Genomic DNA, 24,720 nt, shown 5'->3' with positions numbered 1-24,720 from the left:
TGTTACTATAATACCACCTATATGCGGTGTTGTGTTTAGATTTATAATATTGTTCAAATCACCTGACTAAACTTCATCTTTCTAAAGCTGTTTTATTAATAAATGTATTTTAGAACAAAATATACATGAGAATTAACTTCTTAAGGGTAAAAAAAACAACGAAAAGACACTCAAGACGTCATAAGACCCAAGCAGTCGATGCAGTCGATTGTTTTGCGCTTAACTACACAGACTCCTACTCAATCGATGCTCTCAAATTTGACTACTTTTGCCCGGGTGTGCATCGCATGTGTTGTGTAGCTCTACAACGCCGGTGAGAAGCTATATTTATAAATTAGATTATATTATTTTCACTCGTTTACCCCCTGTAAGAGAAATCCGGCATCTTTGGCATTGGTGCGCCAAAGTGGACATCTATAAAGTCACAGATTTAGAACGTACGTTGTTTGAGTTAGCCGTGTTAGCTTGCTAGTTAGCCAGCTAGCTAACCAGTCAGTTCAAACAAAACGTCGCTAAAGAGATGGTGCTGTAAGACGTAAATATGTAGCAGGAATGCTCGGTTTTCCTCGAAAGTCCATTTAAAGATAAACCGAACCACATGTTACTTGTTTAAGCTGTTTGTTTGTTTTTTTTGTTAAGCGTTGATAAGCATTTAACCGTCTCGGTTTGTCCCCCCAGCTGACAGCCAACCAGTATGGGTCGCCACACATCCAGCAGTGACGAGGAAAGCAGGAGCAGAAAGAAACGGAAACAACGTCGCCGTTCATCATCCTCTTCGTCGTCGTCATCCTCCGGAAGCAGGGTGACAAGCAGCAGGAGCCACAGGTCCAACCGCCGGAGCCGCTCACGGTCCAGGGACAGGAGGTGAGGGCGTGAGGTTGCTGGGTAGCAACCTTCACTAATTTTGCCTCCTTGTATTTTCCAGCAAGGACACTACATGGATATGCATGTAGTGCACCTCGCACCCCATAATCACACCAGACATTTTTCAAAAGACCCCCCCACCACTGGACATACCAAAAAAAAGATTAGACTTTTGTCTTTCTTTAGAAAACAAAGTTTGTTCCTGCCTTTATCCGGTTCTTCAGCGGTAGAACATTGCTAACTTTCAGCAAAATATAATTTCTTGACAACAAAAAGGGAGAAATTGTTTAGTAGTGCAACTTAATTCTCCTAAAAAATACATTATTCCGAATAATATGACTTTTTTCCCTAAAATGACCAGAAATTGACATAAAATAAGGACTTGATTAACTAATTAAGGACTTCAGTCATTCATTTTCTACCGCTTTTCCTCACAAGGGTCGCGGGGGTGCTGGAGCCTATCCCAGCTGTCTTCGGGCGAGAGGCGGGGTACAGCCAATCCCAGGGCACATATAGACAAACAACCATTCACACTCACATTCATACCTATGGACAATTTGGAGTGGCTAATTAACCTAGCATGTTTTTGGAATGTGGGAGGAAGAAAAAGTTAGATTAAATTCTAATTTTCAAGTTTAGTGCAGTTTTAGAGGTGAAATTTTGAAGAAAATGTTGCTCAAAGTATGAAATAATTTATTTTAGGGGCCTTCAAATTCAACATTAATGGTTAACATTCAGCACAAAACTGTGGTGTGTTCAAGGACTGCTGGGACACAAAGAAACAAAACAACATAAAGTTAACAGTACGAGCTTTCTGGTATGTCTGAAATGGTTGTGACAAAAGTTTCTCCCATTCCATGTGGAAGTGGTATGTTTTCCATGCATCCATTTTCAATGCCGCTTATATTCGTTAGGGTCGCAGGTATGCTGGAGCCTATCACAGCTGTCTTGGGGCGAGAGGCGGGGTACACCCTGGACTGGTGGCCAGCCAATCCCAGGGCACATACAGACAAACAACCATTCACACTCACATTCATACCTATGGACAATTTGGAGTCGCTAATTAACCTAGCATGTTTACTCGGAGTACTCGGAGAAAACCCACAAATGCACGTGGAGAACATGCAAAATCCACACAGAGATGTCCGAGGGTGGAATTGAACTCGGGTGAAAAAATAAATTTCAAGCATAACTTTCACTTTGACACAAATTTAGACATATATATTTAGCCAAAATATCTAAACAACTTTGCCACAACATGAACAATACACAAATGGTTGTTTTAAAGCAAAATAATTTATTTGCAAATATAACACCATACAAAGAGGACCACCTATACCATGTGCACTGTGTACGGTGTATGGACTTATTTTTTGAAATTTTACACCAAAAGTTTGCCTTGGTTTAAGTACATTTTCTGGTTAGCATACCGTACCGCTACAAAATGCCATCGGAAACCAGAAGTCAGCTATGTAATCCGTTTATATATTTCTGGCTTTCTGGAACAGATTCATTGGACTTCCATTATTCCTTATGGGAAACATTGATTTGGTTAGCATTCATTTTGGTTACAGTCAACTCTAGCGGAAGGAATTAATCAGGTTCCACTTGTTTTCTAAGGGCACGCCTCAAATGTCACTTTCAAGCTTCTACAAAGTTTAAAATTCCGTTATTATTCATATTTGTTCTTGGAGATGAGCTTAGTGAAGTGGAAAGTGGAAAATAACCCCTGTCCGATACCCTATTTGTCTACTTCTACTAGTTTGGCCCCACTTGAACACGACTTAATACTGTTTAGAGTAGTAATAATTCATGCAAAACAAAAGGCCAGGATAAATGAAGTATCATAATCTGCTTCAGCTGCTATTTATTCATCATATGCACGGAGAAAGGAGGAGGTTTTTTTTTTCCTTTTTGAAAGGCTACAGCGGATGGAGCCGATCCCCTCCGTCAAAGCATCCATCCACGGCTGCCACCGCCTGCGTGCGGCTCTGCTCAGACAAGGCCAGTTGATGGTAATTATTTATGAGGTCTGGTCAAGGTCCATTACCACTGATGGGAAGCCATTGCCTGTCTACACAGGGCGGGGGGGCTATAGTAAAAACCCTGGGAGCTTTCGTCTCTCATCTACTCACCAATACATTTTGATCAATTAACATGCGTATGTGGCGGAGGAAAAAAGCTAGTTACATTTTGATGACATAATTACAACGGTGGAACCTGAAGAGGCGGCTCCAGAGGGGTCCGATTACTTTTGCTTCAGATTAATCCAATAAAAATAATCATTAGTTACAGCCCTAAACATTTGTGTATATAACTTTAAAGCAAAACACAGCTCACTTTGCGGCACTCACACTTTTATTATTAGCGAGATCACAAGATCTTGCGAGATTCAAACCATTTCTTGGCCATAAAAAAAATAATAAATTAATCGCACAATAATAATTTTTCCGAACCCCCAATAGATTGCCATGTGTATGTGTCTGTGTTCCTATCATATCTTGTCTCCAAAAAGGCCTCACTCATTGATTTCAGCACCTTGGAGTGTTTTTTTTGTTGCATAGAACAATGGCATGAATGGAGTGAGACCTTTTGTCAGTCATACAGTCTCTTTTTCCGGTAACATACATCATGTAGGAGAGTGTAATGCAGTAGAAATGAGTAGTTATATTGTCATCCATCCATCCATCTTCTATGCCGCTTATTCTCACAAGGTTCGCGTATGCTGGAGCTAGGATATATTGTCATATTTTTTATATTTTCTTATATTTTTCACACATTTTTAATTACTTTTCTTAAAGGGGACATATTACGCTCATTCTTTGGCCCTTTGTATTGAGTTGTGAACTCCTATAGAGCAGCTACACTCAATAACCAGCTCTCTAGATCTTCCAGTAGCTGCACCTATTCCAGCTGTATTTCTTTGGAGTTCATGCTTTCCTCAAAAATGGTCCGTTTTCATTTATTTCATCCATGGCCCGCCTCCAGGCACGCCCACTCCACTGTGTTTGGTCACACTTCAAAGTGCTTCGGAGGACTTCCAGTGTTGTGGTGCTACACGCGAACCAAACTTTACAGGAGTTGATAATAATAAAAACGGCAATAAATCTTTTTAAAATGCCCGTTTTATGTTGGATCCTGAATCAAGACGTCCCTCAGTGATAAGTAGCGTTAGCATTTACTCAAAATGTGACCATACTAATTACTCTAATTACTGTTTTTTGAGCATGGATTATCGGAGCATGTCCTGTCATGTTCACAACTTCAAACGAGTGTGTGTGTGCAGTGATGATGCATATGAGTGGTCTTCATTCGCAAATTATATTGGTTAAAAGGTTTTTAAGGTTTTTAATTCTTTCAACATGCAGAAAAAAGTGAACATTTCAGGATAAATAATACAAAAGATGCAAATTTGGTGTGTAGGGCTGGGTTAAACGATTATTTCTGTAATCGATTAATCTAGAAAATAGTTTTTTGATGCATCGATTAAACGGATTCATTTTTAAATCGGATTTGATTTCGATAAATTAAACACAAATTTCTTCTTTCCAATATATTTTTATTAACAACTTCAAAACTGAATTGTATTGAACAATAAACAATAAAGTGCACAATTGAATGCTTTAATTAATGGTAATGGTAATGGTTTAATTTCATTTGAACATGCATCAGATTCCAATTGAGTGCATCCCATAATCAGTTCCCAGTTCCACATGTCCAAAAGGAGTAGGAAGAAGCAAAGCTTATTAAATCCTACCCCTCCATCTGGTACTTTTACAATCACTAACTGTTGCATTTGTTCACTTCCTGCTTTCCTAATATAGTTTAATTGTATTTTTACATATTTTTTATTTCATTTCATTTTTTTCATATTTTTCAATTTTTGAAAAATTATTTTTTAATTACATAAAAAAATATTTTTAATTAATTAATTTAAAAAAGAAATAAAACTTAAAAAAAAACATAATCTTAACCAACATGTTATAAACATAAAATAAATAAAAAAAATAACAGCTGCAATTTTAAAAATGCAAATGGGGAGATCACAGGATAACTACCAACTGACCAAAATGAACGACTCTTTTTAGTGAACGGTTAACGAACGGTTTTGCCCACCACTAATTCTGAGTGAAGGCGCATCGGCATGCAGTTCTTGGGACGCGTCCCCCCAGTCCTAGTGGAATCTAATGTCCGGTTCAGCAGGTTCCCAAAACCTAAAGTAGGCTCTGACTGTTGGCTCTTTCTTTGGCTCTTTCTGCGCGATTGAATTTAACACTCGGTATACTTTAGAGGTGTATTTTTTTTTGAGCAAGACAAGAGAAACTAAATGGGCCAATGAACAAGAAGAAAAGTATAAAGGTTCTGCATCAGCAGCTTTTTTCAGTCTTTTTTTTTCTTTTGTTGACTTTCATTTTGGGTGAGCCAACACTGCACCTACAGAAAAGGGTTACTAGTGTTGGGAAAGTGTGGAGTGTTGGAACGTGGATCAGTTCTCGCTCATGGGATCTAACTTTCCGAATACTTTTCACCTTTTCTGCACCGCTTGAATCTCGTTTGTGCCATTTAGCTAGTTGTTCTGTTTTTATTTGCCTCTCTTCCATCCCCGCGCAGCATCCCCCAAAGGACGCAGGAGTGTTTTTTTTCGTATGAGTGGTGGATAGAAACTAGGTGGTTTTTTTTTGGGCTTTTTGTTGAAACAAAAGATTTTTTTTTAATGAATGTTGCTCTAACTGTTTGCACTGCTCATTCACCCACTCATAAATGCCTCCTGCTAAAAGATATCAATAGGAGCGCGGTGTGAGTTGCTTGTGCGGTGGATGCTACGCACATCGCTTGCAGGAGAGCACCAAAGGGCCCCCACGGAGGAACTCGCAGGGCAGTCGACATGCTGCCCCTCAGCTGTGCGCGCTGATGCAGAGTAGCTGTTCGAACCCTCCTCCGACTGAGAGCTTGTGTGGGACATCAGGGCTCGTTATAACGGTTTCAAGTGTTGCCCGATTGTGTTATTTGCAAGTCCGATTTTGACTTAAATATGTTAAATGTGTTTCAGACGGAAGAGACGCTCCAGCAGCAGCTCGTCTCACAGTTCATCTCGCAGGAGGAGGAGTCGTAGCGGCGACAAGGGGAGGAGCCGCCGCTCGCACAGGTCACGCAGCCGAGACAGACGGTAAAGAAAATAAAAGACACCACACTCATTCTCCTAATTAAACACAGTATTTACTTTTAATTCATCAGAGATGGTCCTACCTAAGTGTGATGGGAGACATTCATTCATTCATTCATTTTCTACCGCTTTTCCTCACGAGGGTCGCTGGGGTGCTGGAGCCTATCCCAGTTGTCTTGTGGTGAAAGGCGGGGTACACCCTGGACTGGTCGCCAGCCATGATGGGAGACAGTAGCCACATTTACATGAGGAGTTTTTCTCTTTCCGAAAACAATGGTATACATGGAAAAAAATATTCCAATTGCGTGTCTACATGCGCCGCGATAATCAACCAGAATAGTCAATAGGGCATGCCCAGTAAAACGTAAACACCAACATCACGTGATACCGACTTCCTGGAGTTTTTCTTTCACTTGTTGGAATAACTCCGTATTGCCAGTTTTTCCTTCGTCCAGTCTTGGAATTTAGTTTGAATCAAAAACAAACTTTCCTTAGCAGTCCAGTGCCGATTGCTGGCCTCCATTTTTAAAAGTGAAGAACGTCTGGAGCTGCGTGTTACGTCATATCTCAGCATTCGCTGAAAGAACACACCCGGGAACAGGAAAAGATAAAGTTCAATCTTGCTAATATTTTATAATTAAGCTCGGCACATGTTTTAAATAGATATGTATTTTTTTTTAATAAATAAATATTTATATATTTAATTGAAGTTTTTATAAAAATATAAAAAATATATATTTATTTTTATTAATATATAAAAAAATATTTATATATATATTTCATTGAAATGAAGTTTTTATTAAAATGTAAAAATATATATATTGTTTTATTTATTAATTTATTATTTTTAAAATTAATATATCCAATATTATATATATTTATTTTGTATTTTTTAATATTTGAATAAAAGTGTACTTGTGAATGGCGTATAGAAGGGTTTAGATTGTGTTCCACAGATGGCGCTAATGCACACCAAAGCTGCTTGCCAACCGCCAATAAACAACAGAAGAAGAAAAACACCATGATGACAACTTACTGTTTGAGCGGGTACAAGATACCTCAATCGGATAGGGGAAAGGAATATTCCACCCCTGGGAATCCCATGATATATTCATTGGGATTGGCACTTTTCTTTGGGAATGAGGTTACTTTCTTTCCGTTTGGGCAAATAACCCAAATGGAATTGGAATATTTGTGTCCATGTATACGTGGCTACTGAGTCGTTTAAAAAAAAAATATTTATTATTTCTGTGCGGTACCGGTCCCCAACCCGGCGGTTGCGGACCCCTGTTGTAACACACACCCACAACATCTATGATTTCAGTTGTGAGCTTCCATTGTAGTTCAACCAACCAATCAGATCGCTGAATCCACACACCACAACGCAGATGGATTTAATTCAGTTTGTTTGAGTCAATTTTATGCGGTACAAAAATGTTGCTAATAATATATGAACTAATAATCTATGGACCTATTTAATGACATAAATGCAGGCAGCATCCGTCTCATGCCAATTCTCCATTAATGAAGCCATTAATGTGATTAAAACACCATTACGACACATTGATTTGTTTATTATTGTAATCACTATATCCAATATCGCTTATTTTCTTTTTTGTGTCAAGAAAGTAATGAATTCATGCACAACACCTGCAACTCACACACACACACACACATATTTAGAGAGCGAGCGAGCGAGCAGTGTATCCCTTTCAACAACATAAAGGCAAAGTCTCCCTGTGTGGTGCTCCATATCATTAGCATAGCTAATCTGGTGCTAATGAACCAGTAAACTGTTCATTTTTTCTCCTTAATCCCTCGCACATACGCGAATGCACAGATGCACAACTGAAGAGTCCTAATTTATGCGCGAGCGAGGCCCTTTGTTTGTTTGTGTGTGGCTGCAGGGGGAGAGCAGAGATCATTTTAATCACAAAAGAAAAAAAAAACAAGCGTTTTAATATCCTCATTACCGAGGTGTCATCATGAGACTTTTGACATATGAGCAGCTTGATGATGATGATGATGATGCTGCGGCAACGTCCGGCCTGATGTTGAAACTTTTTACAACAATGGCAGAACGGGCGACGACCGGAACTCGGCAGTCGATTGCCACGGTGCGGGGGATTCAAACATCTGTCCAGAAAAGGGTTTTATCGGAAGATGAAAGGTGTGACGGATTTGTGGATTTATATGAGATTTCGAACTACAGTCGATGACATGGGTGCATACCGACACCCAAAAAGCGCTGGGATTATGATAGTTGTGTAATCGGCTTAGTGGGGTGCCAGAGGGATTGGGGCAGGTGTGCAGTGGTGGACTGAATGGTTGTCACGTAGTTGCGGTTTTTATTTGGGGGGGGTGGGGAAATCTGTAGTACTAGTTATTGTCTGATGGGATATTTTGTCTTTTCTGCGCAACCACTTGTTAGCATGTTAGCCACACAGTCAGGAGATGGGTAAGACCTGGGATCGAATCTCCGCCGATGTTGTGGATTGATGGAAGGAATAGTTTGAAGAGCTCCCGAATCCCATCGACATGTCTTCCAATGAGGCCTGGGGACTCCACGGTGGGCTCTTCTAAAAAGGTCCTTAGTGCCAGGGTGCCAGGGCCTCGGGGGTGGATGGATGCTGTGGGCTCGTTGGTTGGTTGACACGGCTACGCAGCACCGCATGGTCATCGGGGGCAGTACCTCTGGAATGGTTGACTGGTGCGGTGGTCCTTTTTAAGAAGAAGGACCGTAGGGTGTGTTCCAACTATCACAAAATCACACTCCTCAGACTCCTTGGTAAGGTCTATTCAGGGGTCCTGAAGAGGAGCATCCGTTGGTTAGTTGAATCTCGGATTCCGGAAAAGCTCTGTGTTTTTGGTTTTTGGTCGTGGAACTGTGGATCAGATCTAAACTCTCAGAAGGATCCTTGTGGGTACGCGGGAGTTTGCCCAACCGGTTTCCATGAGTTATGTGGACTCCTCTCTGGGAATTCCGTGGCAAGTACTCCGGGAGTATGCGGTATCGGACCAGCTAATTCATGCTGTTCGTTCCCTCTTGAGTGCCTCCTAAGTGAACGCGGCAATTAATTGAGAAACAACGTCTTTTAGAGGGCGGGGGGGTATTGTTTGAAATAATGCAGTATATCAGGGGTCTCAAATATGCGGCCCGCGGGGACACTAGTTTGAGGCCCCCGCCTTGATATGAAAGTTTAATGTTAGTGCAGCCCGCGCAAGTTTGATATGGATGCTGTATGGTATCATGTACCCAGAAAAAATTATTACGTTTGATTAATGTTCATGTTAAAGGTTAAATAACTGTTAATAGTTATCCTCCCTATCCGTGTGGAAGTGGTAAGTTTTTGGCTATTTAAGTTGAAAGGAAATAACTTGAAGGCTACCGTTTAGGTGGCTAGCTCTCTAGTTTGCGAGTTAGCATGTGTCTCAAGACGCTGCAGTTGCGCAATATGCTGTAAATAAAAAGAGTATAAATGTGACTATAGTCGTGTTTTGTCATGTCTACAGGGCTCTAATAATGCTTTGTTCATTTTAATCTGAAAAAAATCATTTGTCTACCCACCAACTATATGTGCTTTCTTAAGTTTTTATTATTTGCCCTTTTATGATTATTATATTTATCTATTCATTACTGATTGATTGATTTTCTTTATTCTTAATTTGTTTATTTTTCATCTTATTTTGTGTAGAAAAATAAAAAGTAAGATATTTGAGAACAGTGGAATGTTTTATCAGAGCTTTTATTGTAGAAAATCGGAACCAAAGCGAAGTTTTTAAAAAATTTTTTTTGTTTTTAATAAATGTGTTTTTTTTTTTTTTTGTAAAACCTGATGCGGCCCAGTCTCATCCAGACCCTAGCTCCAGTGGCCCCCCAAGTAAATTGAGTTTGAGACCCCTGCAGTATATGATCTTGCATACAGTGGTGACGCAAGTTAGGTGTGGACTGCACAGGTGCTTCTACTGCCATTATTCAGTGTGTGTGTGTGTGTGTGAGGCTGTTAGCTGATGGATCAGGGGACGATTGAGTGGACAGGGCCTCATGATGGATACACAGATGGGATATGAGCCTCCGCATGTTACCCCCACGCCATCCTGACACCGACACAGGAATATGAAAAAGGGACAGGAAGTTTGAAAGCAGCAGAAAAGTTGAGGAGAGAGGAGAGAAAGAACCAGGAATAATAACACCCAAAGGGAAGATTAGGACTTTAGCGAGTGAACATTACCTTCCTGTATGAATAAAAATAAAAAGATACACAAATGAAGAACACTACTCCGCAGTGTGGTTACCATCAATCGTGGCTCTATTGCTCTCTCTTCCTTTTTTTGTTCTGTGCCCTCAATCAAGAGGGCCCGGTCCCCTAGAGGCAGTCAATCTTGCCCTGAAATGTAAAACAGACAAGAGGAGCAGATTACCTATTTGCCATTAATGTTTATTCTCTTTGATGTGAGCAGGCATGTGTGTGTGTGTGACTGATTGAGCGTATTTATGCGCGTGAAGGTGTGCAGCATTCCGACGTGTGCGGCGGTGTCGGCGGTTCCGCAGCCGCTCATCACAACCCGGATCACAGGCTCATCTTGCGGGGGCGCCACCCGCGCTCCTGCGTACGACCGCCGACACGTCCGCGTGGTTCCGTCAGTCATTCTGTCAGAGAAGCCCCCACGCTTGAACCGTCCATACCTGCGCCATGTTAGCGCTAGCATCTTTGCATGAAGCGCAGCTTTGTAATAGTCCAACACACAAACCACTCCACTTCTCCCTGTGCATTGGCCCGGTATTTATTTCACTCAGCAACCCCCCCCCCCACCCTACCTCCTGTATGAGATGAGGTGTCGTACATCTGCTAGATAGCTTTTCCCGTCTCGCCCCAACGTGGAGTGCGCAAGGTCACACCGGGGGAGAAATGAAGACAAGAAGCGAGCTGACGAAATCAACGTCTTTTTCACCACGCCACCTGGAGATCAGTCCCCCCCCATCCTTCAAGTGTCGCGTATCAATGTGCAATGTTGCAGGTGGTTTTGGGTGTCACTTTTTTTTTATTTTATAGGGAGTGTGTTTGAGGACATGACGTGAAATCTGGTTTCCTTAAAGATTTGGCTATTATAAGAGCGTTTTAGGGCTTCATTGGATTGAACTGAGTATAGTAAACAAGTCTGAAATCCTGTCACATTGCGGATTCCGTCAGGGGTTCCTGGACACCTGGGCTTGTCATATTGGAAAACTGCCATGTGGCCCCCGTTTTCTGTGCTTCACCATATTTGTGCTTGTTTGCATGAACTGCAGCTTCGATCATCAAGGCTGATGAAAATTGATAATTGGTAATGGTAATGGTTTAAATTTCATTTGAACATGCATCAGATTCCAATTGAGTGCATCCCATAATCAGTTCCCAGTTCCACATGTCCAAAAGGAGTAGGAAGAAGCAAAGCTTATTAAATCCTACCCCTCCATCTGGTACTTTTACAATCACAAACTGTTACATTTGTTCACTTCCTGCTTTCCTAATATAATTGAAGTTATTTATTTCTTTATTTAATAAATTTTTGGATTTTTAAAAATTAATTATTTTAGTTTTTTAAATATTCAAAAAAATTTAAATATTTTTTAAAATATATATTTTTAATTTTTTAAATTATTTTTATTTTTTAAATAATTTTTAAAAATTGTAATTTTTTTCATTTGAACATGCATCAGATTCCAATTGAGTGCATCCCATAATCAGTTCCCAGTTCCACATGTCCAAAAGGAGTAGGAAGAAGCAAAGCTTATTAAATCCTACCCCTCCATCTGGTATTTTTACAATCACTAACTGTTACATTTGTTCACTTCCTGCTTTCCTAATATAGCTTATTAGGTTTAAGTCTATTTTTTTTCCTTTTTTTTTAAAAAAAAAACCAATATTTTTTTGTCAACTTCCTGCTTTCCTAATATAGTTTTAAGTTTTTTTTATTTTTTTGATTTAATTATTTTTTGTCACATACCGAAGTACGAGGTGATATGACCATACAATGACATAATAGGTGTTGTTTTTATTTTAGTTTAGTTTAGTTTAGTCACGTACCAAGATATGAGGTGATATGACCATACAATGACATAATGGGTGTTGATTTTATTTTATTTTAGTTTAGTTTAGTCAGGTACCAAGGTACGAGGTGATATGACCATACAATGACATAATGGGTGTTGATTTTATTTTATTTTAGTTTAGTTTAGTCAGGTACCAAGGTACGAGGTGATATGACCATACAATGACATAATGGGTGTTTATTTTATTGTAGTTTAGTTTAGTTTAGTCACGTACCAAGGTACGAGGTGATCTGACCATACAGTGACATAATGGGTGTTGTTTTTATTTTTATTTTATTTTAGTTTAATTTAGTTTAGTTTAATTTAGTCACGTACCAAGGTACGAGGTGATATGACCATACAATGACATAATGGGTGTTAATTTGATTTGATTTGATTTTTTAATTTTATTTAATTTTATTTAATTTACTTTTATTTTATTTTATTTTATTTTATTTTATTTTAGTTGAGTTTTGTCATGTACCAAGGTACGAGGTGATATGACCATACAATGACATAATAGGTGTTGTTTTTATTTTTAGTTTATTTTATTTTAATTTAGTTTAGTTTAGTTTAGTCACCTACCATATATATATTCCATAGTTTGATTCCACACACTGAAATGCTATGGCTTTTTAGTCCTAGCATAGAAGTATTTCAAATTTATATCGTCATATCGTGATACATCCCCAAATTATATGATATATGCTCAGGTCCATATTGCATGTTGGGAATCTTCCGGCTTCCCAGCATACTTTGCGGCACCTATAACATGTTTAGACATGAAGTGTTTACTTACCTGATAGATGTTGCCTTTTTGCATTTGCACGGTGGTTCCAGGTCGTGTAAAAATCAAAGTAACATAAAATATATGTCTCACTACCTGTACATACAGTAATACAACATACGGTACATTATGCTGTGGAGTCATGTGGTGTTCCTCAACAGGGCAACACTTTTCCTCTTTCTTGTTCTATTAGCAGACGTGCTAGGTGTTGATTCAAGCTGAAAGATGACCCGATTTACTCCGTACAACTCCACATGCTCCTCGTCATGAGATGTGAACACAATAGTGGAGTGTTGTGTGTTTCCCTCTCCTCTCCTTTCACTCCTGGACTCTTTCTCTGTGTTGTCTTTTTTTATTTATCCGCTCTAAAGGCCAGTCAAGCGCCGCTCGCCTTTGTTGTCAGAAAACCTTTATTTACCAAAGGGAGGGTATAAGTGACTGACACAGACAGACGCTTTCATCCTCGCCTCGCCGCAAGCAGTAACCCCCCCCCCCTCCACCAGCCATCCTCCAAAATCTGATTCCACCACCACTCCACCCCGCAGGCTCCAAACACGCTAACCAAATCCCCGGGGGGGGCAGCCTTGTCTGCACTGTGTAACAGGCACGCACTCCAACATCACCTGGAAAAAACAGCTATCACAAGGTCTCGTGTACGTGGTCACGTAGGTCACGAGACTGTTCCCAAATATGGAGTCGCCGCAACTGCATCGGTAGAAAACCTTCACAATAATATATATCAGGGGTCTCAAACTCAATTTACTTGGGGGGCCACTGGAGCTCGGGTCTGGGTGAGACTGGGCCACATCAGGTTTAAAAAAAAAAAAAACAACCAAAAAACGCATTTATTAAAAACAAAAAATAAAAAAAAACTCTGCTTTGGGGTCTCAAACTTGCGGCCCGTGGGCCAAATGTGGCCCGCGGGACACTAGTTGGAGGCCGCCGCCTCATGAAAGTTTAATGTCCGTGCGGCCCGCGCAAGTTTGATATGGATGCTGTATGGTATCATGTACCCAGAAAAAATGATTACGTTTGATTCATGTTCATGTTAAATAACTGTTAATAGTTATCCTCCCTATCCGTGTGGAAGTGGTAAGTTTTTGGCTATTTAAGTTGAAAGGAAATAACTTGAAGGCTACCGTTTAGGTGGCTAGCTCTCTAGTTTGCGAGTTAGCATGTGTCTCAAGACCCTGCAGTTGCGCAATATGTTGTAAATAAAAAGAGTATAAATGTGACTATAGTCGTGTTTTGTCATGTCTACAGGGCTCTAATAATGCTTTGTTCATTTTAATCTGAAAAAAATCATTTGTCTACCCACCAACTATAGGTGCTTTCTTAAGTTTTTATTATTTGCTGTTTTATTATTATTATATTTATTTATTACTGATTGATTCTTGATTTGTTTATTTATTTTTCATCTTATTTTGTGTAGAAAAATATAAAGTAAGATATTTGAGAACAGTGGAATGTTTTATCAGAGCTTTTATTGTAGAAAATTGGAACCAAAGCAAAGTTTTTTAAAAATGTTTTGTTTTTAATAAATACGTTTATTGTTTTATTTTTTTGGAAAACCTGATGCGGCCCAGCCTTGCCCAGACCCTAGCTCCAGTGGCCCCTAATTAAATTGAGTTTGAGACCCCTGCTGTAACGACCTACCATCACATATGAAACTTGTGTTCACCCCACTGCAAGTTTTGACTGTCAAAGCTAACGCATCCCTGGCCAAGCAAACTTGCGCGTCTAGGGTGCGTTTCTAGGACCGATTAGTGAAGTATTAAGAGATAAACATGTAAAAAAATTAAATGTGAGCTTTGTAACATTGGACACTACATTCGGTCATCCTTGAGGTATTTTCTCCGCAATCCTTCGTTAAAAGCCCAAACTGTACAAATTCAAGACTATTCGAACAGGGGTTTCATACTCAATTTACCTGGGGGCCACCGGAGCTAGGTTCTGGGTGAAGCCGGGCCGCATCAGGTTTTCAAAAAAAAAAACCCAAAACGCATTTATTAAAAAAAACTATTAAAAAAATTCAATGCTTTTGCTTCTGCTTTACCCTACACTTTTTCAGTACTTTGGTTCCGGTTTTCCACACCAAAATATCTGATAAAACATTCCACTGTTCTCAAATATCTTAATTTTTATTTTTCTATACACAAAATAAGATAAAAAAAATGAATAAAAAATTAAGAACAAAGACTATAAATAAAAGAATAAATCAATCAATCAGTAATAAATAAGTAAAATAATAATAAAACAGCAAATAAGAATAACATAAGAAACCACATCCAGTTGGTAGAGAAATTATTTTTTTCAGATGGAAATGTACAGTATTAACAGTTATTTAACCTTCAACATGAACATGAATGAACCGTAATAATTTGACCCAATTAGCAAGTTAGCATTGTACTCAGTTCCATCTAGGAGCAGCGTCGTAACTTTAACAAGATGCTTTATCTTGTGTATTTTCCCTTTTATTCCAAATCATTTCCTGCAATTTATTTGTACCCAGCGTCATAAGCCTTTAGCTTCATTGCTAATACAGTAAAGTCTCGTTATATCGATATTCTCGGGAGTCGGAAAAAATACCGATATAACCGGACTATCCATATATCCGATCCTGCAGTTCTTTGTACCCAGCATCATAAGCCTTTAGCTTCATTGCTAATACAGTAAAGTCTCGTTATATCGATATTCTCGGGAGTCAGAAAAAATACCGATATAACCGGACTATCCATATATCCGATCCTGCGCCGAACTGCATTAAAATGGGCGGATCTTTGATATGGCATGTAATTTTCTCCTTGAGTTCATGGATTGCGTATCTAGCATGCTTTTGTACTACAATACATTTTGTACTACAGTAAATAAAAATAAACTTACGCTGTAGTGATTACCGGTTACCGGGACATAATTCACCCCGGAACTATCGATAGGGAAGGTGTTGCCACCCGGAGGTGTAGGCGCGAGGGACGGGTGTTTTCCGCTGTGTGTGCTGCACTCTGGTGGTGGAAGTGTGAAAAATAAAGTTGACTGGAAGCAGCCGTTCGCCGTGTTCTTTTTTGGTATTGAAATCCTTAAGCAAAGATTGATTTAAGCTGCTTTTGTATCGATATAAGCAGACCAAATTGGCTGGCGGGAGATGAAAAGGGCATCGTAGTAACCGGATTATCATAATAACCGTGTATCGTACTAACGGAGCTAATTATATCATAAAAGACTAGAAATTTGCCGGGAAATGAAAATAGCATCGTAATAAGTAGTAATTCGTTTTAATCGATATAACGAGACTTTACTGTAATCCAAAGCAAAACAGGGCGGGGTAACAGTATGGGCGGGGCAAAATCATGTTAATTGTGTCCGGTGTGCACACAGCTTTAAGCTGTCATTTCAACATTAAACTTTGGTATCAAGGTGGGGGGCCTCAAAGTAGCGTCTCGCGGGCCGCGAGTTTGAGACCCCTTGCATTAGAATATATTTCTTTGCAAATATTCGACTTGTTTGTTGTTGTTTTTCCCAGACCGGCATACAAAAACTCCATTATCATGAGAAGGGATTTGTCCTTTAAAGTAACCAGGGTACCAGACAAGTTAGCAAGTATCCAAAAACCACCCGTCCAATGTCAAATAATGCAGCCTGGCTCATTGTGCCGACTTGACAACGATGAAAAGACTCGCGCTTCTGGCCAGACCAACAAAAAGACAGTCAGAAATGCTTTTAGCACCGGCATCAGAAAATCCACACCAAATGTATCTCTCTCTCTCGCTCTCTCTCGCTCCTTCCTGCCTTCTCCCCGTCTATCTTTCACTCTCTCCCCCATTTAAGCTTCTTGAAGTTCTTCCAAATTGGGTTTTAAATGCCAATTAGGAGGTTGAATGTAGTAAAATAAAAGAAAATGCAGGCAGGATGGCCTCACCTTCTGGCTGCTTAGGCTTCAGAGAGAGCCGAGCCGGACCTTTGGCTTCCAGCGAGGCTTTGAGAGAAATATCCTGCCTAATGAACACATTAATTAGAACCATAACTATTTATAAGATGATAATTAGAAACGAAGGGAGGTAAACTGGGCTTTTCCTGCAATTAATGGCGGCTTAATTATGGGAGCTAATGAAGTGGATTTTTGAAACGCGTGGAGGTGAAGTACAGAGATGTGCGGCTCGCTTTGTGATCACTGGCATAATTATTTTCTCCAGCACCAAAGCTTTGGAGGCCGCGGCCCTCGCTGGCTCGGGCCGCCTAATAAGCATCATCGCATCGTTATATATGCACTTAAAACGACTCGCCACCGCAATGGCTGTCTAATTATTTCTAATTGGCGGACCCTGTGTGTTGTCATTGAGCCGTTTGGATCTGCGGCACGGCCTCGCCGTCTAATAACACCCCGGGCCGCCGAGCAAAGAGCGAGACAGACACTGAGAGAGGAGACACCAAAGGAAGTTCTACCAGTTGCTTTGCTTCTTAGGACCAGACAACAAGCCGCGCATTTATTACTGTGGCTGTGTCACCTTGCCTTAGAAGCCTTTTTTGGAAAGTTTTTACTTACTGTTACGCCGCACATTTATTTGCATATTCTGTATGTACACATTTTGGAGTGTTTGGAGTGGAGGTCAGTGTAGTGATGTTGTTACCCACATCAAACCTTAATGATGTCATATCAATTAGGCATTTTTTTATTTTTTATTTTTTAATTTAATTTAATTTTTTTTTATTTTATTTATTTTTATTTTATTTTATTTAAATTTTTTTAATTTTATTTGTATTTTTTTTATTTATTTTAATTTATTTTATAACGAGGCTCTAACATTAGCATGTGTTAGAGGTGCTCAAACGCTCGCTTTCATATCATACCTTATGGGGGACAGCTTGGTAAAAAAAAAGAATATTGCATCGTTTCAGCGTTTATGTAAAAAGTGGCTTGGGTGGTCGTCTCCCAACTTGGAGACGATCCTGGGTTCGATCCTCCGTCCTACCGTGATCATGTCGAAGTATCCTCTGGTAAGCTTTCTGATGCTCCGTCATCAGTAGGTAAATGTGCTAACAGTAGCCACGTTTACATGAGGAGATTGTCCTCTTTTCGAATGGAATCTTTACGAATGACGTACCAGAAAACTGTGTATACATGGAAAACAATATTCCAATCTCCTGTCTATAATCAAACGGAATAGTCAACGGGGCATGCGCAGTAAAACGTAAACAACATCACACGATTCATCGAAGAATTGCGGACAAGAGTGTGATTACCACGGTTGTTGGGACAGTTGCGAGTTTTTCGGCCGTCCAGTCTTGCAATTACGTTCAGTTCTTTGAAAGTTTGTATCAAAAACAAACTTTCCGCCGTACTCCATTGATGACGCCGTTTTCAAAACCTGAGAGACGTCTGTGTGTTACGTCACAGCTGAAAGAACGCACCCTGACAACTTTCCGATTGAGCGGGTACAAGATACCTCAATCGGATTGGGGAAAGGAATATTCCACCCCTGGGAATCCCATGATATATCATTGGGATTGGCACTTTTCTTTGGGAATGAGGTGGATACAAAGGTTACATAAGGGGTCGCAAACTCAATTTACCTGGGGGCCACTGGAGCTAGGGTCTGGGCAAGGCTGGTCCGCATCAGGTTTTCCAAAAAAAAACCAAACGCATTTATTAAAAACAGAAAAATATACAAACTTTTTCAGTGCTTTGGTTCCGATTTTCTACAATAAAAGCTCTGATAAAACATTAGCTTTAGTCATACAGCACAAGTCAGAATTTAATTACCAACCCTTCTAAAATAGTAGAGTACTAGTGTCTTAATAAGTGATCGTGTACACACACAAACACGGAGGTAATCCGAGGTGTGTGATCGAGCAGGCAGGTTTCGAACAAGTCCTTAGAGACACATGGACAAACCTCAGTCAATCGTCTTTTACCTTGAACTCCGGTTGTGATCCGGCTCGAACCATATGGACATTTTCTGGAAGGATGGTCTTTATAGCGTGTTGGCACAATGACTTTTAGGTCACATTCATCCAACAACACAGCCTCGGAGTATGTGTGAGCAAATGTACGATATCATAATATTAACCTTTCGTTATTAATTTGTTCCAAACTGTCAATCTGAAATATCTGGTAAAATGAGGCAAGTTTTTTTCCAGAGAAAATAATATAACTCCAGTGAATGTGCTCCAGACATCCTAAAATATTAACACTATTAACAGTATTTAATCAAGAATAAGAGTACTTTTATAAAATATGACATATATATAACAAACAACAGCAATTCATCATCTGTTTAGGACTGTCCCAGAAGAGCTGCCGATTTTTTTTACCCAATTGTAAATATTTCAATATCTGAGTATACGTCTAATACAGGAAATATACCTCTTAGTGTTAGTTTTCATGACGGTAACATACAACGTGTTTTGATGTCATGAGCGTTTTAATTAAGTTTGAGCAAGTTTAGAATAACTACAGCTTTTGTTTGGACTACCAACCGTCTTCTATCATCAATGGGTTTTGAAAGACAAACAATTTTTTTCTATTTCACAAACATTTTTGCATAGAGGCCTACTATCAACAACTGTCAGTCCTCTGCATCAATCTCCTGGTATGGCTGCTAATCCAAGTTCATCATTTTATAAGGCTAATAGATGATTAGAAAAGACATCTAAAAATCTCTTACCATGCTGTTAACTACTCCCTTCAGAGAGCAGCACAAACTGGGTCTAACAAGGACAGAAAAACGATGCACATCTAAAAAATCGAAACTAAAACTAAAATCTTTTACCATGCTGTTAACTACTCCCTTCAGAGAGCGGCACAAACTGGGTCTAACAAGGACAGAAAAACGATGCACATCTAAAAAATCGAAACTAAAACTGAAATCTCTTACCATGCTGTTAACTACTCTGTTCAGAGAGCGGCACAAACTGGGTCTAACAAGGACAGAAAAACGATGCACATCTAAAAAATCGAAACTAAAACTAAAATCTCTTACCATGCTGTTAACTACTCCCTTCAGAGAGCAGCAAAAACTGTGTCTAACAAGGACAGAAAAACGATGCACAAATATCTGAGAGTGTGTAGTTTAAGACAAAGACCTGGCAGCTGCACTAAATAGTAGCCGTCAAACACCAGTGTCAGTATCAACAGTGAAGCGGCCGCTTCGGGATGCTGGACTTCAAGGCAGGACTGCCAAGAAAAAGCCATATCTCGGACCGACCAAAAAAATTTCCAAGTGATCCCAAACTTTTGAGCGGTAGTGTATGTATGTATATATATTTATATAAAACATGTCTCGAGTTTAATTATAAAATATTAGCAAGATTGAATGTTAGCTTTTCCTGTTTAAATTTATCCCGGGCGTAACACGCAGCTCCAGACGTTCTTCCATTTTAAAAATGGAGGCCAGCAATCGGCACTGGACTGCTAAGGAAAGTTTGTTTTTGATTAAAACTAAATTTCAAGACTGGACGAAGGAAAAACTGCCAATACAGAGTTATTCCAACAAGTGGAAGAAAAACTCGGGGAAGTCGGTATCATGTGATGTTGGTGTTTACGTTTTACTGGGCATGCCCCATTGACTATTCTGGTTGATTATAGCGGCGCATGTAGACAAGAGATTGGAATATTCCTTTCCATGGATACCGTTGTTTTCGGAAAGGTCATTCGGAAAGAGAAAAACTCCTCATGTAAACGTGGCTAATGAAAGAAAGAGACTGACAAAGTGTGTGATGAAGGAATTATAAGCTAATGTTCAGTGATGATGTTTGAGTGGTTTTAGTTCCGAAGTGGAGACTTTTTTGGATAGGGTTGGGTGATATACTTTTCAAATATTGATATTTCTTTTAAGCACCATATCAAAACTAGCATATTGTCTTGAGTGTATGGTGATGGTTGGTGGTGGGTCCAAGATGGGTGAATAAACAAGCAAGGCTGTGAGTTTTGTCCCAACGTACCAAAGCGTCAACGACAACAATTTCTTACATTTTGGCCGATATTTATTAGAAAGCCGAATCATTTGTAAACAAACACAAATACTTTTGATTTGTTAGTGTATTATTTGTAAAGGATAGCCCAGGAGTTATGTGTATGTTTGACCCTTAAGTCATTCTAAGAACAGCCATGTGTGTTGTCTTGCCAAAAACAGAACCCCGTGTCATCGCTCATCCACCCCCCCAACTTGAGAGCAAATTACAGCTAATGGAACCACTGCCTGCACTTGTCCGTCGACTAACACACACATACTTTCATTCGCACGTCCGCTCATTTATTTGTGGTAAAGGAATGAAACGAGGAACCCTGACTGCAAAACCTGACAGTTTTTAAAAAAGTAATGAAACACTTTCCTAGCATGCAGATGACGTTTTCCATTGAACTTTTACCTCACTTTTTGGTCCCCGTCTACGTCCATTTTGGGCTTTTTGTCCGAGCTGCGGACCCGAGGAGGAAGTGAAGATAGACGGGGGGTCAGCCAAAGGATACACGGCCAACTGTCGTGTGATTGGCCCAACACAGAGCAGATCACTTTGTGTGACTCTTGGAGCCAAATCAAGAAGGGGGGAGGTTTAATTATTATTTGGAATGGCAGTCAACAGCTCCACGGACGCCAACATATGCCAGATGCCTCACTCGTGGATGGGATATTAAAATAACATCGCTGCGTCGTCATTGTCAATAATAGCAACTTTACATACCACAGCAGCTCATTTTCGTCTTGGAAATGTAAATATCCATTTTTATGGTGTTCACCGCAGTCTTTTTTTTCACTTATTAATTTCCTGATCGGCCCCTTTTGGTGTTGGCTCTTGTTCATCCGGACATCAGCTCATGATGTCTGTCAAACGACAACTTTATGTTTGAAACCGATAGCCTCCCTTCCCGCTTGTTTTCTTGGGTGTTTAATTAAGTGTAGTTTCCCTTTTAGTAGTCGGAATGCACGTCTGCTTTTTGTCCGCTCCTTCCTCGGTGCCTATTACAATCCGCCCACATGGTTTGTTTCAGCGTTTATGATTTTTCTTATACCGCACTTGTGAGTTGCCCCTAAATCACTTAAGCACACGGGGCCCACGTTTAAACAATAAAAGGCTGCTGCGCCGAGGGCCCTCAGATCTCGCTGCCACTTCATAAATACGCGATGTGTAGAAGAAGCAGAAAAATACATCTTCTCCCCGAGCTGCTGGGAGTGAGAGCACACCTGCTAATTGGAGCCAGCTTGACGTGCGGCCATGTTTTATACACATTTATGTTCTTTGGGCTCCACTTGTTACACCCTGGGCGACCAAACACGTACATTCTGCATATTGGAATTTTTTATTCTCAATATAAGGGGGTTATGAACAAGTTCCGTTTCTTCACATAACACTCACACTGTACACAATACATAAAATACAATTAAAAAAAAAACACAAAATACAAGAATTTAATTAACCCTTTGATGCATAAGTTGGTCAAAAATATCTTCAAATATATAAAAAAAATTTTCATCATTTCATATTCCAGGTATTCCTCAAGAAACATGTTTTTAATATCATACATTCACATTTTTAAGTTACCTTTTATGAATTTTAAGAAATTTTAATTTTTGTGTTACTACCCCAACCTTCCATAAGTGGGTCAAAAATGACCCAGTCAGGTTGTTTTCTTGAAATATCTTTGTAATGAAAAAATTTTATCATTTCATATTCCAAGTATTCCTCAAAAAACATGTTTTTGATATCATGCCATTCATATTTTTAACTTAATTTTTATACATTTTAAGAAATTTTAAGAAATCGTCCATAAGTGGGTCAAAAATGACCCGGTCAGGTTGGTTTCTTGAAATATCTTTGTAATTAACATTTTTTATCATTTCATATTCCAGGTATTCCTCAAAAAACATGTTTTTGATATCATGCCATTCACATTTTTAACTTACCTTTTATACATTTTAAGAAATTTTAGTTTTTGTGTTACTACCCCAACCTTCCATAAGTGGGTCAAAAATGACCCGGTCAGGTTGTTTTCTTGAAATATCTTCATAATGAAAATTTTTTATCATTTCATATTCCAGGTATTCCTCAAAAAACATGTTTTTGATATCATGACATTCACATTTTTAACTTACCTTTTATACATTGTAAGAAATTTTAGTTTTTGTGTTACTACCCCAACCTTCCATAAGTGGGTCAAAAATGACTCGGTCAGGTTGTTTTCTTGAAATATCTTCGTAATGAAAATTTTATAATAATTTTACAAAGTAATAATTTAAAATAATTCAAATATATTTATTTTATAATTATTTTATTATTTATTATGCATTTTATGACTATTTTATTATAAATAATAATTTAAAATAATTAAAATATATTTATTTTATTATTATTTTATTCAATATTATTATTTTAAAATAATAATTTTGTAGTTTCAAGAAAAAGTTGTCATGTTCGGGGAACAAAAGTGTTCACGTTACAAGAATAAAATGGTAATATTCCGAGGAACAGATTTTTAACATGTTCAAGGATACTGCCATGTGTAGTATCCAAGAGTTTGATGATTTCCTACTTTCTGTGAGGCCGTGAACATGACACAGACTGTGTCCCGACTCTGTATAGACCACAACCAAAAACACCCCTCCGCTAAAAAAGCATAACTAATCATGATGGAGAGATTGTGGGTGGGTCGGGGGGGGCTGGGGGTGTCCCAGTACGCCTGAGTGACTGTGAGCGAGTTGGCAAGTTAGCACCTAGTCGAAGCGCGACCTTCACTTGACCTTCAAGCACCCGCCCGCTTCCCACCTAGTCTCCAGCTGCTAATGGGTGTCATGTCAAGCTTGTGGCTGCACAGAGGTCAAAGGTTGGGGGGGTGGGGGTCGCTTGCCAGACGACCGAGTTTAGGATTGCGACGGCGAGGCTGAGTGACGCTCGGCATATGTGGTGGCGAAGGTGGCGTGCACGTTTGCAGAAAGCGGTCTTCTCCCTCCTTGTGGCTTCATATAGATCTGAGGCAGGGGTCTCAAACTTAATTTACTTGGGGGTCACTGCAGCTCGGGTCACATTTATACTCTTTTTATTTACAACATATTGCACAACTGCAGGGTCTTGAGACACATGCTAACTCACAAACTAGAGAGCTAGCGACCTAAACGGTAGCCTTCAAGTTATTTCCTTTCAACTTAAATAGCCAAAAACTTACCACTTCCACACGAATAGGGAGGATAACTATTAACAGTTATTTAACCTTTAACATGAACATTAATCAAACCTAATAATTTTTTCTGGGTACATGATACCATACAGCATCCATATCAAACATTAAACTTTCATATCAAGGCAGGGGCCTCAAAGTAGTGTCCTGCGGGCCACATTTGGCACGCGGGCCGCGTGTTTGAGACCCCTGATCTGAGGGGTCTTTGAAGGACTTTGAACTCTGCTAAATGACTTGACCTCTGGGCTGGCGTCTGTAACCGTGTATGTGTTTGGGCGGGATCGCGCGGAGGCGGCGACTGGGTGGGCGCCGCACGTCGTCTCGTTTCCGCCTCGCAGCTTCCAGCGACGTTTGTGTTAGCGGCTGCTTAAATTGAAAGCAAACAGCAGATTATGACAAATCTAAACATGGCTTTTATGAAGCGGAGAGCAGGAGCGGAGAGGGAAAAAATATCTCTGTGGATCTTTCATGCTCTGCCTTTGCTGTCTTAATTGTGTTCACAATCAGCTACTTTGCCGCCATTCCTTGCGTGTTTAGTGTGTACGTGGATATATATGTGTGTGCGCTGTGAACCGAGGGAACGGATAATGTGACTTTGGAAGGAGGAAGCAGCTTGGGAAATGATTTCAACAGCTCTCATAATTAGAGGAATATCATAAATTAAACTT

The 24,720-nt window shown here is 39.6% G+C and overlaps 1 protein-coding gene across 3 annotated transcripts in view; it reads left to right on the top strand.

The window, feature by feature from the left end:
- The first annotated feature begins 223 nt into the window (after positions 1–223).
- Positions 224–24,720, top strand: part of rsrc1 (arginine/serine-rich coiled-coil 1) — a 163,163-nt gene continuing 138,666 nt past the window's right edge. The window contains exons 1-3 of one of the 3 annotated variants that reach the window (XM_058080727.2): positions 224–313; positions 679–864; positions 5,915–6,031. In XM_058080727.2, the coding sequence (XP_057936710.2) occupies positions 695–864; positions 5,915–6,031 (287 nt within the window). In that variant the 5' untranslated portion in view covers positions 224–313; positions 679–694. Of the gene's footprint in view, positions 314–361; positions 438–665; positions 865–5,914; positions 6,032–24,720 lie in introns of those variants that run through there. The other 2 variants (XM_078792671.1, XM_058080731.2) reach the window with 2 other exon arrangements.

This window comes from Doryrhamphus excisus, linkage group LG8 (genome assembly GCF_037039965.1).
Source record: "Doryrhamphus excisus strain RoL-2023G ecotype Guam linkage group LG8, RoL_Dexc_Guam_v1.1, whole genome shotgun sequence".
NCBI classification, from domain to species: Eukaryota; Metazoa; Chordata; class Actinopteri; order Syngnathiformes; family Syngnathidae; genus Doryrhamphus; species Doryrhamphus excisus.
The sequence above is the reverse complement of the archived record's forward strand: the minus strand, read 5'-3'. Positions and strand labels throughout refer to the sequence as shown.